The 15,663-nt window shown below is 45.0% G+C and overlaps 1 protein-coding gene across 2 annotated transcripts; it reads left to right on the top strand.

Annotated features, from left to right (window-relative positions):
* Positions 1-7,398: 7,398 nt before the first annotated feature.
* On the top strand, positions 7,399-15,508 carry LOC311102105 (transgelin-like). Of its 2 annotated transcripts, XM_084143333.1 has the most exons (6): positions 7,405-7,527; positions 12,662-12,704; positions 13,843-14,037; positions 14,339-14,510; positions 14,685-14,787; positions 14,912-15,508. In XM_084143333.1, exons 2-6 carry the CDS (start codon positions 12,693-12,695, stop codon positions 15,048-15,050), a joined length of 621 nt encoding a protein of 206 aa, XP_083999459.1. In that variant the 5' UTR covers positions 7,405-7,527; positions 12,662-12,692; the 3' UTR covers positions 15,051-15,508. The 2 variants fall into 2 exon arrangements, with proteins under 2 accessions (XP_083999460.1, XP_083999459.1); XM_084143334.1 differs by lacking the exon at positions 12,662-12,704 and having other exon boundaries at positions 7,399-7,527.
* Positions 15,509-15,663: the final 155 nt, after the last annotated feature.

Here is a 15,663-nt window from a genome sequence, read left to right as displayed (position 1 = left end):
TGGCTCTGGGACTCTATATGTTGAGCCAGGGTGTGTTCTTTCATTGTGGTGTATTTCTATGTTGGGAGTTATAGGTTGTTTATTTCTATGTTGGCCTGAGTGACTCCCAATCAGAGGCAACGAGTGTCAGCTGGTCTCTGATTGGGAGCCATATTTAAACTGTCTGTTTTTCCCTTTGTGTTTGTGGGTTCTTGTTCCGTGTTGGTCTATGTTACCTAGGACGTTACGAGTCGTTTGTTGTTTTTGTTTACTGTCCGTGTTTATCGCTAATGATAAATAAACATGTTCGTTCATCACGCTGCGCCTTGGTCCTCCTCTCTTAACGACGATCGTGACACTTAGGCCCTATTAAATCAGAAACAGTATAAGAAAGTAAGTATTGCCCGAGTCAGAACGGCCCATAGGTAGGAACCCTATCTCCTGATTCTGTAGCGTGTGGCAACTTGATTTACAAGTACACCCCCTGGCCAGAACACTAGACTATCACAGGGCCTTACCAACAAACCATTTCCTTAATGCTGAGTGCCAAGCAGAGAGTCACCAGATACCATTTTTTGAGTCTTGGTATGACTCGAACCGGGTATCAAACCTCCAACCTTCCAATCTCAGGGCAAACACTCTAACCACAAGGCCACTGAGTTGGTTAAAATAAGTATATCTTAGTATCTAAAATAATGTAAATCTAAACATATTTAACACAATTTTATTCACCGAAATAATCAAAATGCTCATTCATGCAGTGTATAAAAGAATGTCAGACAAACCCAGAAACCAGCTTTGATTGAATAGGCCCCATTGTAATTTTACCAGCCACCACAGATACATAATATACACTCACTGTACACTGTTTAACTGTTGACTCATTTTGCCCACTAGAGAGCACATGAAACCCCAAATACTGTATTTCCTGAAATGGAAAAAGAGCAATGAGAGATGTTGAGCTAGAGAAATTATGGGGGATATTGGATGACATACGGTACATGTCCTCTGATGGCATTGTGTAACCCTGTAAACATATGTCGTCTCTCACTCCTTATCCTAATTTATTATAAACCAGTGAGGGGCTGTATGTAAGCAAACTCCTCCACTCTTGTAAACTCCCTCTGATGTACGACCCTACACACACACGTATGCACGCATGCATACACAAATGCTGAACATCCACACACATGCACGCACCCACATACATGCACACACTCACGCACATACACACATCAGTTTAAAGTCTCAGAGCGTGAGGGTTTAAACAGAGACATGGCAATCATTCCAGGGGACTGGGATTTAAAGTGAATGAGAGGGTGCTGCTTTGACATGATAATATGGATACTGTTACAGATTCGTCTTGTTTCAATAAATGTATGGATGATTATTGAACAGTAATAGATACATAATATACATATGCTAAGACACCCCTGTAAGCTTACCATTCAGAAGGTGATGACAACAGTAAGAACAGTCTGGTTGCATAGAAAGGCTACGTGTCTTTTTGTCAAGCAAAACTCGTCAGCGAAAGTACTACGCTGTGTATAGACCCCCTCCCCCCCTCGCACTCAACGAATGCGGTTTGTACAATGCGTATTTGGGCGGGAAACTGTGAAGTGGGCGCACAGGGACGAAGGAGTTCAGCTTCTGCTGTAGTATTCGCGCTAAAATATAACGCATTCTGGCACTGCTTCACATAGAGAGAGCATAATTGTTTTTTTCTTTTATTTCACCTTTATTTAACCAGGTAAGCCATTTGAGAACAGGTTCTCATTTACAACTGCGACCTGGCCAAGATAAAGCAAAGCAGTGCAATAAAAACAACACAGAGTTACATATGGGGTAAAAACATAAAGTCAAAAATACAACAGAAAATATATATACATTGTGTGCAAATGTAGCAAGTTATGGAGGTAAGGCAATAAATAGGCTATAGTGCAAAATAATTACAATAGTATTAACACTGGAATGCTAGATGTGCAAGAGATTATGTGCAAATAGAGATACTGGGGTGCAAAAGAGCAAAATAAATAACAATATAGGGATGAGGTAGTTGGGTGGGCTAATTTCAGATGGGCTGTGTACAGGTGCAGTGATCGGTAAGGTGCTCTGACAACTGATGCTTAAAGTTATTGAGGGAGATAAGAGTCTCCAGCTTCAGAGATTTTTGCAATTCGTTCCAGTCATTGGCAGCAGAGAACTGGAAGGAATGGCGGCCAAAGGAGGTGTTGGCTTTGGGAATGACCAGTGAGATATACCTGCTGGAGCGCAGACTACGGGTGGGTGCTGCTATGGTGACCAATGAGCTAAGATAAGGCGGGGATTTGCCTAGCAGTGATTTATAGATGGCCTGGAGCCAGTGGGTTTGACGACGAACATGTAGTGAGGACCAGCCAACAAGAGCGTACAGGTCACAGTGGTGGGTAGTGTATGGGGCTTTGGAGACAAAACGGATGGCACTGTGATAGACTACATCCAATTTGCTGAGTAGAGTGTTGGAGGCTATTTTGTAAATGACATCGCCGAAGTCAAGGATCGGTAGGATAGTCAGTTTTACGAGGGCATGTTTGGCAGCATGTGTGAAGGAGGCTTTGTTGCAAAATAGGAAGCCGATTCTAGATTTAACTTTGGATTGGAGATTCTTTATGTGAGTCTGGAAGTTGAGTTTACAGTCTAACCAGACACCTAGGTATTTGTAGTTGTCCACATACTCTAGGTCAGACCCGTCGAGAGTGGTGATTCTAGTCGGGTGGGCGGGTGCCAGCAGCGTTCGATTGAAAAGCATGCATTTAGTTTTACTAGTGTTTAAGAGCAGTTGGAGGCTACTGAAGGAGTGTTGTATGGCATTGAAGCTCGTTTGGTGTCGTCTGCGTAGAGGTGGATCTGAGAGTCACCAGCAGCAAGAGCGACATCATTGATATACACGGAGAAAAGTGTCGGCCCAAGAATTGAACCCTGTGGCACCCCCATAGAGACTGCCATAGGTCCAGACAACAGGCCCTCCGATTTGACACACTGAACTCTATCTGAGAAGTAGTTGGTGAACCAGGCGAGGCAGTCATTTGAGAAACCAAGGCTATTTAGTCTGCCAATAAGAATGCGGTGGTTGACAGAGTCGAAAGCCTTGGCCAGGTCGATGAAGACGGCTGCACAGTACTGTCTATTATCAATCGCGGTTATAATATCGTTTAGGACCTTGAGCGTGGCTGAAGTGCACCCATGACCAGCTCGGAAACCGGATTGCATAGCGGAGAAGGTACGGTGGTATTCGAAATGGTCGGTGATCTGTTTGTTAACTTGGCTTTCAAATACTTTCGAAGGGCAGGATGGATATAGGTCTGTAGCAGTTTGGATCTAGAGTGTCACCCCCTTTGAAGAGGGGGATGACCGCGGCAGCTTTCCAATCTCTGGGGATCTCAGACGTTATGAAAGAGAGGTTGAACAGACTAGTAATAGGGGTTGCGACAATTTCGGCGGCTAGTTTTAGAAAGAAAGGGTCCAGATTGTCTAGCCCAGCTGACATAAGAGAGTGGAGAGGTCATGCGTCTCACACATTTTGAGGTTTTACAAGACGTTTCACTATGCAATAACCAGGTATTTATATGTAACTATCAGTGGCCTTGTGGTTAGTTACCGCCCTGGAAGATTGGGGGTTCGATCCCTGGTCGAGTCATACCAAAGACTCTAAAAATGGGATCTGCTTGGGAATCAGCATTAAGGAGATGGATTGGGGGTAAGGCCCTGCGACAGACTAACATCCTGTCCAAGAGTTTTACATTAAAGCTGCCTCATGTAGGCTACTGCCCTATGGGCCATTCTGGCTTGGACAAAGTTTACTTGTAGGAGGGTGCGTCACGTCGTGCCAGGCTTTTTTCGCTCGATATGAGTGGGTTGTGTCACTGAAGTGATCTTCCTGTCCGGTTTTGCGCCCCCTCGGGCTCGTGCGGTGGAGATCTTTGTGGGCTATACACAGCCTTGTCTCAGGGTGGTAAGTTGGTGGTCTGTTGATATCCCTCTAGTGGTGTCGGGGCTGTGCTTTGGCAAAGTGGGTGGGGTTATATCCTGCCTGGTTGGCCCTGTCCGGGGGTATCGTCGGACGGGGCCACAGTGTCCTCCGACTCCCCCTGTCTCTGTCTCCAGTATCTATGCTGCAGTAGTCTATGTGCTGGGGGGATAGGTCAGTCTGTCCTATCTGGTGTAAGTCTCCTGTCTTATCTGGTGTCCTGTGTGAACTTAAGTATGCTCCCTCTAATTCTCCCATCTCTCTCTCTCCCCTCCCGGAGGACCTGAGCCCTAGGACCATGCCTCAGGACAACCTGGCCTGATGACTCCTGGCTGTCCCCATCCCCAGTCCACCTGGTCGTGCTGCTGATCCAGTTTCTGCTGTTCTACCTGCGGCTATGGAACCCTGACCTATTCACAGGATGTGCTACCTTGCCCCGGACCTGCTGTTTTGACCCTCCCTCCCTCCCTCCCTCCCTCTCGCTCTCTCTCTTTCCCTCCCTCTCTCTCTCCCTCTCTACCGCACTTGTTGCCTCGACCTCTGAATGCTCGGCTATGAAAAGCCAACTAACATTTACTCCTGAGGTGCTGACCTGTTGCACCCTCTACAACCATTGCGGTTATTATTTGACCCTGCTGGTCATCTATGAACATTTGAACATCTTGAAGAACGATCTGGCCATGTACTCTTATAATCTCCACCCGGCACAGCCAGAAGAGGACTGGTCACCCCTCAGAGCCTGGTTCCTCTCTAGGTTTCTTCCTAGGTTCCTGTCTTTCTAGAGAGGTTTTCCTAGCTACCGTGCTTCTACATCTGCACTGCTTGCTCTTTGGGGTTTTAGGCTGGGTTTCTGTATAAGCACTTTGTGACATCTGCTGATGTAAAAAGGGCTTTATAAATCAATACATTTGAACATTTGAATTTGTCCAAAGTTTACTTACATATCTGAAGGCCTTTGTGTTTTACTAAGTCTGGTCACTGAGACTGGTGGGCTTTCTTGAAATGTTCCACTGATTTCAAAATATATAGCCTACACATACATATAAACAATGTCAGGTATGTGTTCTCTTGAAATTCAGGTGCACAGTATTTTCATATGGAAAACCACTTGGAGCAGAAAAAAGCCATGGGAAAAAAGTATCCTGAATGTTTATTAATGACTAAGGATGAAATTATCTTTTCAGTTTGAATAGTTGGAAAAAATGACCTGGTTATTCTATGGTATTAACTGTATAAGGAAGTGCTACGACCAATTAAGCACTACTTCCACATGTCCACACATGGAACAACATGGCATCCCCTGTCTGTGACATCAGCATGCCTGAGAGGGTCAGGGTAGCCCAATGACATCAGTGATACCTTGGTGAAATGGGATGAGACGCATTGAGACAACATCCTTGTTTACACCTTGCGCTAACATGTGACTTTCTCGATCTGATAAATATGATTCAATCACTATATGATCAAGGTTTTTTTGCGTCTACACATTGTATTTTAAAATGTGTCTCTTATCCATCTACAGTGTCCGCATTGTAACCAGATTAGCTGGTGCCTCCCTGTATGCAAATGATTTAATAGATATTCTTTCAAAATAATATGGACTTATTTTGAGAAGAGAATTACTGATGCCATAAGTCAATGGTGCTACCTGTCAATGATTTTGTATAATGATGTATAATGATTTTTAAATGGTTTGACCATCCAGATCTGTTTACACTTGATTGATTTCCAGAATCCAGACACAATGCGTGTCTGACTACCTCCCGAAGTGGTCAGGAAGATCCGATCACAATCAGATCACAATGTGTCGTTTAATCTTCTACACCTCTCAAAAAATGTGGGCACATTCAGTATGTAGACAAGATCAGAACAAAGGGCACATGTTAGCACCAGGTTTAAACGGGCTAGTGATACCTTGGTGAGATGGGAGGAGACACAGTGAGACAGAAGCCCCAACAACTGACTTAATGTAGGAAACAATGGTTGGCATTGTGTGTGAGGCAAAGTGAGTTTACACTACTGGGGTCTGGCAAGAGAAGGGGTGGTGGTAATAAGAAGGGAATGTGTTACTAACTACGACATCCACACATCCTCTCTTCACCACCCCCATTTCGCTCTCACCACACACGCACACACACACACACACACACACACACACACGTTCGCCCAAACACAACTCAGCAGGCCAGTTGAGGAGCATCCTGGACATAAAAGGTCTGCTGTGCTCTGATGGTGAGATGACTCCTGTCTTCACTCATTTTTCTCTCTCAACCTCAGATTCCCTATCCTCCTCTGTTTACTACTCCTCCCTCTCCTCCTCCTCCTTCTCCTCTCGCACGGCCCTCCCATCTCTGTGGTCACACATCCCCCCTCTCCTCTCTCGCTCCCTCATCAAATTTCTGAAATCAATAACAGACTTTTGGGAATATGAAGGGGGGAAAGAACAGATGTGGAGCTAATATGATGTATTAAGGCCGAATGGAGTCTTGTAACGGTCTGTGCCTGATATCCTGATGGGCCCTTAACGACACCACCTCTATTCATCACCTCCTCCTACTCTAGCACAAGCCTAATTTTCCATCCTTATCTTTCTCTCTCTTCCCAGGCAGCGCCTCTCTCTCTCTCTCCTCTGCCGATGGAGTGGTGTGGTGAAGTATTTGGAGTATTCCTGCTGACCAAACCAAAGCCTCCTTTAGAGCTCCCCTCGCACTGAACAGGCTTTCCCATATAAGGATGCACTTTTTTAAGGGACAAGAAAAAAAAGAGAAAAATCAAGAAAGATGGGAGGAGAGAGGGAAAGCACTAGACGAAAGGAGGGAGGGATGGAAGGAGAGTAGACAGAAAGCCCATGCCCTTTTAAGGCTGTGGTTTCCTTTTTACTCTCTCTCCCTCTCTCCTTCTTAGCTAAAGCCCTGTTTATACATGGTGCTAACATTAACCCTGAGTCCTGATCTTGTCCACATTCCGATTGTGCCCACATTTTCAGATAGGTGTAGATTAAAAAACCCATTGTGATCTGATAGTGATCAGATCTTCCTGACCACCTGTCTAGATATCAATCAAGTGTAAACAGATATGGGTGGTCCAAGCATTTAACTCATCATTATACCATCCTTTAAAATCATTGACAGGCAGTACTCGAAATTGTCTTAAAATAAATAAAATCATATTATTTTGAAATAATTTCTGTCAAATAATTTGCATACTGGGAGGCACCAACTAATCTAGTCACAATGCGGACACTGTGGACGGATAAGAGACACATTTTAATACAATGTGTAGACGTGACAAATCTTGATCAGCTAGTGGTTGGATCATATTGATGAGATCACGAAACACATGTTAGCACAAGGTGTAAACAAGGCTTACGAGAAGTGAAGTCATTTCAGCTTGTCTGGTCCTTTTAAGCCAGCACTTTTCAGAGGGAGGACTTTGCTGGAGCTAGAAGTATACAAACACTCATTCACACACACACGGGGACACACACCTCCTGACCCAGCACTTGTACAGAGGAAAGACTCTTCGCTACATACTTTAACACAGTGAGTATATCTCTCTTTACTGTTGCTGCTTTTGGGTTCCAGTCAGAAGAACACCTTGCTGAGGGGGTTGTCTGTCTGTCTGTCAGTCCTATGATGGAATCCTGAGTGTACAGAGCCAGAAGATGCATATGGCTGTCTGTCAGCTATGTCATCGGTTAAGACTTTGAGAAAAGTAGCATTGTCAGAGCATTGTGTTTCTCTAACCATGCGTTTCTCTAACCATGCGTTTCTCTAACCATGTTTTCATTGTTTCTTTAATCATCCATACTGTATGTCTGTGTGTCTCATACTCCATCCTGTGTGTGAATGTGTGTGTGTGACTGTGTGTGTGTGACTGTGTGTGTGAATAGACACACAAAAACTAATACTAATCAAATCAAATTTTATTTGCCACATGCGCCGAATACAACAGGTGTGGACCTTACAGTGAAATCATTACTTACAAACCCTTAACCAACAATGTAGTTTTAAGAAAAGAAAAAAAAGTGTTAAGTAAAAAATAGATAAGTAAAAAATAAAAAGAGCAAATAATTAAAGAGCAGCAGTAAAATAAAACAACAGTATATACAGGGGGTACGGTACAGAGTCAATGTACGGTGGCACTGGTTAGTCGAGGTAATTGAGGTAATATGTACATGTGGGTAGAGTTAAAGTGACTGCATAAATAATAAACAGAGTAGCAGCAGCGTAAAAGAGGGGGTGGGGTGGGGTGGGGTGGGGTGGGGGGGACAATGCAAATCGTCCGGGTAGCCATGATTAGCTGTTCAGGAGTCTTATGGCTTGGGGGTAGAAGCTGTTAAGAAGCCTTTTGGACCTAGACATGGCGCTCCGGTACTGCTTGTCGTGCGGCAGCAGATAGAACAGTCTATGACTAGGGTGGCTGGAGTCTTTGACAATTTTTAGGGCCTTCCTCTGACACCGCCTGGTATAGAGGTCCTGGATGGCAGGAAGCTTGGCCCCAGTGATGTACTGGGCCGTACGCACTAACCTCTGTAGTGCCTTGCAGTCGGAGGCCGAGCAGTTGCCATACCAGGCGGTGATGCAACCAGTCAGGATGCTCTCGATGGTGCAGCTGTTGAACTTTTTGAGGATCTGAGGACCCATGCCTAATCTTTTCAGTCTCCTGAGGGGGAATAGGCTTTGTCGTGCCCTCTTCACGACTGTCTTGGTGTGTTTGGACCATGTTAGTTTGTTGGTGATGTGGACACCAAGAAACTTGAAGCTCTCAACCTGTTCCACTACAGCACCGTCGATGAGAATGGTGGCGTGCTCAGTCCTCCTTTTTTTCCTGTAGTCCATAATCATCTCCTTTGTCTTGAGCACGTTGAGGGAGAGGTTGTTATCCTGGCACCACACGGCCAAGTCTCTGACCTCCTCCCTATAGGCTGTCTCATCGTTGTCGGTGATCAAGCCTACCACTGTTGTGTCGTCGGCAAACTTAATGATGGTGTTGGAGTCATGCCTGGCCATGCAGTCATGGGTGAACAGGGAGTACAGGAGGGGACTGAGCACGCACCCCTGAGGGGCCCCAGTGTTGAGGATTAGTGTGGCGGATGTGTTGTTACCTACCCTTAGCACCTGGGGGCGGCCCGTCAGGAAGTCCAGGATCCAGTTGCAGAGGGAGGTGTTTAGTCCCAGGGTCCTTAGCTTAGTGATGAGCTTTGAGGGCACTATGGTGTTGAATGCTGAGCTGTAGTCAATTAATAGCATTCTCACGTAGGTGGTCCTCTTGTCCAGGAGGGAAAGGTCAGTGTGCAGTGCAATAGAGATTGCATCATCTGTGGATCTGTTGGGGCGGTATGCAAATTGGAGTGGGTCTAGGGTTTCTGGGATAATGGTGTTGATGTGAGCCATGACCAGCCTTTCAAAGCACTTCATGGCTACAGATGTAAGTGCTACGGGTCGGTTGTCATTTAGGCTGGTTATCTTAGTGTTCTTGGACACAGGGACTATGGTGGTCTGCTTGAAACATGTTGGTATTACAGACTCAGTCAGGGACATGTTGAAAATGTCAGTGAAGTCACTTGCCAGTTGGTCAGCGCATGCTCGGAGTACACGTCCTGGTAATCCATCTGGCCCTGCGGCCTTGTGAATGTTGACACCTGCTTAAAAGTCTTACTCACATCGGCTACGGAGAGCGTGATCACATAGTCATCCGGAACAGCTGATGCTCTCATGCATGCTTCAGTGTTGCTTGCCTCGAAGAGAGCATAGAAGTGATTTAGCTTGTCTGGTAGGTTTGTGTCACTGGGCAGCTCGCGGCTGTGCTTCCCTGTGTAGTCTGTAATGGTTTGCAAACCCTACCACATCTGACGAGCATCAGAGCTGGATGTGGGATGGTGTCTTGGTCAATGGGGTACCAGGTGCTAGAGGGATGGGATATGTAGTTCTGATATGAGCTAGCATGTTTCTACTGTAGAATAACCATCCGAATCAGTCACAAATATGTAAAGGTAACAGAGAAAACAGTTTGACCAGTTTGGTCCTAGAGAGCGATCTGGGATTGGCAGCACAGCAGCTCCTCTTGTAAGAGACACACTTGCATAGCTCAGTTTTCACTTGCAAATGACTGAGTGCCATACATGATCTTTGGCTAGGAATTCTATAGCCAACAAAAGTTCACGGCAGACACACTTTCCAAAGAAGAAAAACACACGCACACAGACAAAGATGCAAACAAGTAACACAGAAACACAGCGGCTTTCATTGATCATATGGGATTAATCAATACAGTTTATCAGGCTAATGTTTGCTGTGAGTGGGCAGAAGTGTGTGTTTGAGAGACAGAGAGATAACAAGGGAGAACTACAGCAGTGGCTTCAGTAGCTGGGGAGTTATCTACAGTACAGGAGGCCTAGCAGTAGCAGGAGTAAAGTCCCAGAGGAGAGCTGACCAGCAGCAGCAGGAGATAAGATTATCTTGAGCTCCATTTCAGTGGCACTGCAGAGCCGCTGGCATTACGTCATGGCTTTAGCCACAGTTCACAGACCACAGCATTCAAACTGCTTTATGGTGAGACAGCCAGCTGTGTTACCATGGCGAGACAGCCAGCTGTGTTACCATGGCAAGACAGAAACACAGAAGTAAAACAGACATGAAAGGAGAGATAGATGGTGATGTCATATTTTCATTAGGATAAGTGGACACTGTTTCATACTGTAGTACCAGTAGTTGAGAAGCAACATGTAGTTCAGAGACTGAATGACAACACTCCAAACACATAGTCCACATATCCTACCAAATGTAGAACTGGAAACATAGCTATGTAATTAACACACATACAGACCCACACACCCCACCCCACCACACCACACCCCACACACAGACACATACACACACACACACAGACACATACACACACACACACACACACACACACACACACACACACACACACACACACACACACACACACACACACACACACACACACACACACACACACACACACACACACACACACACACACACACACACACACACACACACACACACACACACACACACACACACACACACACACACACACACACACACACACAGAGAGACAACCCAGACTGACGCCAACCCACAGGCCAGCCTGACATACTGTTCTGGACTGGAGATATCAGAGACAGGGCCTGATGCCAAACCCAACAGTACAGTAGGTCCCTTAGCACACATAAATACCATAATGGAACCAGGGTCCCGTCCCATATGAACTGACCTCTCAGGCCATCCATATCCCCTCTGTGGAGGGCAGTGACCTGTACTGGCAGTGGCACACAGACGAAAGGGGCTTTCCACATTGGAGGAACATCAGTCTAATTTCTGATGGTCAAAATGCTTGTATATGAAGCATAGGTCTAGACCAACTGGGGGGAAAAGTAATGGCATAGCTACCAGCCCGACATTCCTCAGATTCCTCTGGAATGTTTCTATAATGATGCACTGTGCGAGGGTTTGACTGAGTGTGTGTTAGGGTGAGGTTGGTAGCTTATTGTGGTCTGACTCTGAGGAGGAAGATGTGGGGCATATTAGAAATGTTTCTTGTCTTTATGGTTAAGAGTTAATTTGATCTCCTGTGAACTACAGCAGTCTGTCAATAAGGTACCATGAAACAGTTTGAAACACTAAAAAACCTCCTCTCAAGTTTCTGTATTTTTGAAGGCTTCATATTCGTGTGACTGGATTGTTGACAAATAGTGTCTAGTAGGCCTGTGCCTTGGTCTACTTCTTTGCATGATGGAGCAGAAGTAATGTGTGACTGGGCCAAGTGCCAGACAGTCCAGGGCTGTGTGTTGATGGCTGCCAATCCAACACAATGTGGTGACACAGATACATGCTCTTAATTCCAATGTTCAACACATGACTGCTGGCATAGAAAACTAGGTTAATGGCAGCTGATCGATACATTTTCTCTTAAGTGTTGCCTGACTTAAACTGATGAGTCAATATGGGAATGAGGAAGAGGAGGCACATAATGTGGATTCAGGAACTCTTGGAGAAAAATGGGAGCTGAGTTTCAAATGAATCTTTTTGTAGGAAAACAATTAAGAATAAGCATAAAGATTGAAGAATAAATATTGTCTTCCATTTGTTGCTTGTGTTGCTGCTAGTAAGGTTTTTTGAGCTTGCTACAGGTTATCATTCAAATACTAGGCATGGAAGGGTCCACGCTGACCTTGTGGTGGAGTGTGAGTAGTTGGGTCCAACTAAAACTATGCAAATGCACACTTAGAAAAAAAAGGTACTATCTAGAATCTAAATGGGTTCTTCGGCTGTACCTATAGGATAACCCTTTGAAGAACCCTTTCTGGTTGCAGGTACAAATATTTTGGTTCCAGGTAGAACCATTTTGGGTTCAATGTAGAACGCTTCCCACAGAGAGTTCTACTTGGAACCCAAAAGGGTTCTACCTGGAACCAAAAAGTGTTCTCCTATGGGGGACAGCCAAATAACCCTTTTGGAACTCTTTTGTGTAGATAAGGCAACTGTCTCCTTGAGACAAACATGAAGTGACCAGATCTTACTTTACTATTACCATTGGCTACCCCATCCAACAGCAGTCTAGGGAAGGACCCAGCATGACGTCCAATCAGGATGAAGGTGAACTCCAGGTGGTAACATTTAACATTTCACCTTCAACCCCCAGGCACAGCAAGTCGTGGTATCCTGACATCAAGATGGCAAACAAGGTGACAAGAGTGCTAAGAGTGCATTGATATGGGCTTTGCACTTCGCAGCTTGGCCCAAAAGCAACAGTTTTGCAAGCAATGGTGTTGGTGGCGCCTAGTGTGTTTAAGAGAGAGAGGCAAAGAAATACAAAAAGAGAGCGTGATTCTGCTGATTCTAGGGCTCCCATTGTACAGCACTTTGGCTCCTGATATTTAGTTCTGTAATTCATGCAGATGGGCTGAACTGGTGTGCATTCGGAGACATGCAATCATCTTTGGGAGGGAGCGGCTCAAATACACGCCTTTATAAATGCATGACATCTATATGTGTGTGTGTGTACGTGTTCGCAGGCGTATTTGTTTGTGAGTGAATGTGCCATTTGTCCAATGTCTTCATGTGTGCATGTGTACGCATGCAAATCTGCCTATATATCCACAGAGCTGTTGGAAATAGCTTGACTTGCAACTAAGGTAATATCTGTTTCAGCCAAAGGTCAATGGAAAATGGAGTCCCTTCATATTAGTTATGATAGCAGATCATAGCACAAGTGACATGCAAATGGAAGTGTACATGCTCACCTCAGGCGCTACTGATATAGAAACTGTCATACAACATACATTAAACATAGTCAATGTCACAATGTCATCTGAACCACAGAATACTTTCAGGTCTAATACCAGATCAAGATGTTCTCAGACATTATAGAACAGGGATCATCAACTAGATTCAGCCGCAGGATGATTTTTTCTTGAGCGGATGGTCAGGGGGCCGGAACATAATTACAAATATTTTGTAAACTGCAAATTGACCGCAAGAAGCCCAAACTGATATAATATTTGACTAAAACATTTCAAACTTCGCTTACATTTGTATACAATCACATACTGTATATCTCTCTATTATGCGTGGGAAGACTTTGGAACAGATTTCCAAAATTTAATCACTTGGCTGGTGTTTTTAGTCTTTTATGTCCAACAATAAACTAATAACAAAAAATTATCAGAAAGAAATCTCAGAAAACGGCAGTTGTGGAACCCTATCATAGAACAACTCCCTTTCCTCACATAAATATCCATATTTCCTCTATTTAATATCTGTTCTACTCCACTCCATCTGTCCCTCAATCCTTCTCTCCCTCTATCCCTCTCGGTGGGAAAGGGACCTCAGGTAGGCATGGCCAACAAAGGTCCATCTTATGGCATGAGCCGGGTGGTGCAGGACAAGATTGACAAGAAGTACGACGCTGAGGTGGAGGAGCTTTTGGTGCAGTGGATTGTGGCCCAGTGTGGATCTGGAGTTGGGAAGCCTGAGGCTGGAAAACTGGGCTTCCAGGACTGGCTCAAGGACGGATGTGTGAGTACCAATCCAATGCCTAAGACCCCTCAGACTGAAACATACATTTTAACTTAACAGCATTCAGAATTCATATTAGCCATTTATTTGGACAATCTTTATTAGATCTAAAGATTTGTGTCATCAGCAAAGAGAATGGAGAAACAAACACTTTGTAAATCAGATGATGATCATATAAATGTAAAAACAACAATGGGCCAAGTATCGAACCTTGGGGGACCCCACAAGAGTATATGATGGTACAGATGGTTATTTTCTCCCAACGTACTCTTACTCTTAGCTTTATGTTCCTATTCCCCAGGTCCTGAGTGAGCTCATTAACAGTCTGCATAAGGACAACAAGCCCATCAAGAAGATAGCCAGCTCAAGCATGGCCTTCAAACAGATGGAGCAGATCTCGCAGTTCCTAACTGCTGCCGAGAGCTACGGTGTCATCAAGACCGACATGTTCCAGACCGTGGACCTCTGGGAAGGTTCGCAAAGCATGTCCATCTCGCATATCATCAAACAATCACAACAATGACAACACAGGGCATTACATTTGCCACAGATAACAGCGGATGTAGTGGGGGGCACATACAACGGTGTGGTGTGCTGTAGCTATGGTGTGGGGACTTAAAGACCCTGCTGTGATTTTGTGGTGACAGGGAAGGATTTGGCTGCAGTCCAGAGGACACTGATGTCCCTCGGCAGCGTGGCTGTCACCAAAGATGACGGCAACTACCACGGCGACCCCAACTGGTTCTTCAAGTGAGTTAGAAGATTGTGAAGAATGCTGGTGTATTCAGTCAGGGCTGGGGCTGTTTAAAGCTGGGACGTGTATTGTGCTATGCCAGTGTGTGTTTTTGAGTTTATTGTCCATGTGCCCTTGCAGGAAAGCCCAGGAGAACCGGAGGGAGTTCACAGACGACCAGCTGAAAGCGGGGAAGGGTGTGATTGGCCTGCAGATGGGCTCCAACAAAGGGGCCAGCCAGACTGGCATGTCATACGGGGCCACCCGACAGATCCAATAATAACAACCAAACCACTGACCCATGTCCTTTCCCCTCCTTTCTCCACCATGCCCTGCACTGCCCTCCTCTCCCCTTCGGCCTCTCACTGCAGCTACGACAGGCCCCACAGATGAAGTCTTAATGCCTCAACTCAACCTTATCCCAGTGTAGTAGAAACAGTCTCACTATGACCAAACTTGACCTGCCCAATCTATTACAACCCAAATCTACGCTGCAAATACCGTATGTGAAATGTGAGTCTTAAGGTGAAAGGGACGACATGCATATACAGCTGTCAATCACTCATCCTCAAATGCAATTCTCATGTTTACATGAGACTGATATTTGAATCATAGATGGCACTGAATCAACTAAGTTCTGCCTTCTTAGTACAAGGACATTCTATCAAAATGTAGAAACATTATGAGAGATTGCTTGAGAGATCGTTTGAAAAATACCAAATAAAAGGAAGGAAATTAGGTTGAAGTTCATTATGTCTTCATTGTGTCTCCAGTGTTATGAGTTTTTCAAGTTAACAGTGCTATACTGTATGTACCGATCCCTGCCAACTGCTATGACCTCTGTAATAGCCCCATACTTTTGTACATAGTCTTATTAACTCCATTTGTCCTTG

Source organism: Coregonus lavaretus (genome assembly GCF_964263955.1).
Source record: "Coregonus lavaretus genome assembly, chromosome: 26".
NCBI classification, from domain to species: Eukaryota; Metazoa; Chordata; class Actinopteri; order Salmoniformes; family Salmonidae; genus Coregonus; species Coregonus lavaretus.
The sequence above is the reverse complement of the archived record's forward strand: the minus strand, read 5'-3'. Positions and strand labels throughout refer to the sequence as shown.

What these genes read in the sequence shown, in the direction of transcription:
- LOC311102105 (XM_084143333.1), top strand. An exon ending in ACTGGCTCAAGGACGGATGT is followed by an intron (nt 14,038 to 14,338) that starts GTGAGTACCAAT and finishes CCTATTCCCCAG; the next exon opens with GTCCTGAGTGAGCTCATTAA. An exon ending in GACCGTGGACCTCTGGGAAG is followed by an intron (nt 14,511 to 14,684) that starts GTTCGCAAAGCA and finishes TTGTGGTGACAG; the next exon opens with GGAAGGATTTGGCTGCAGTC.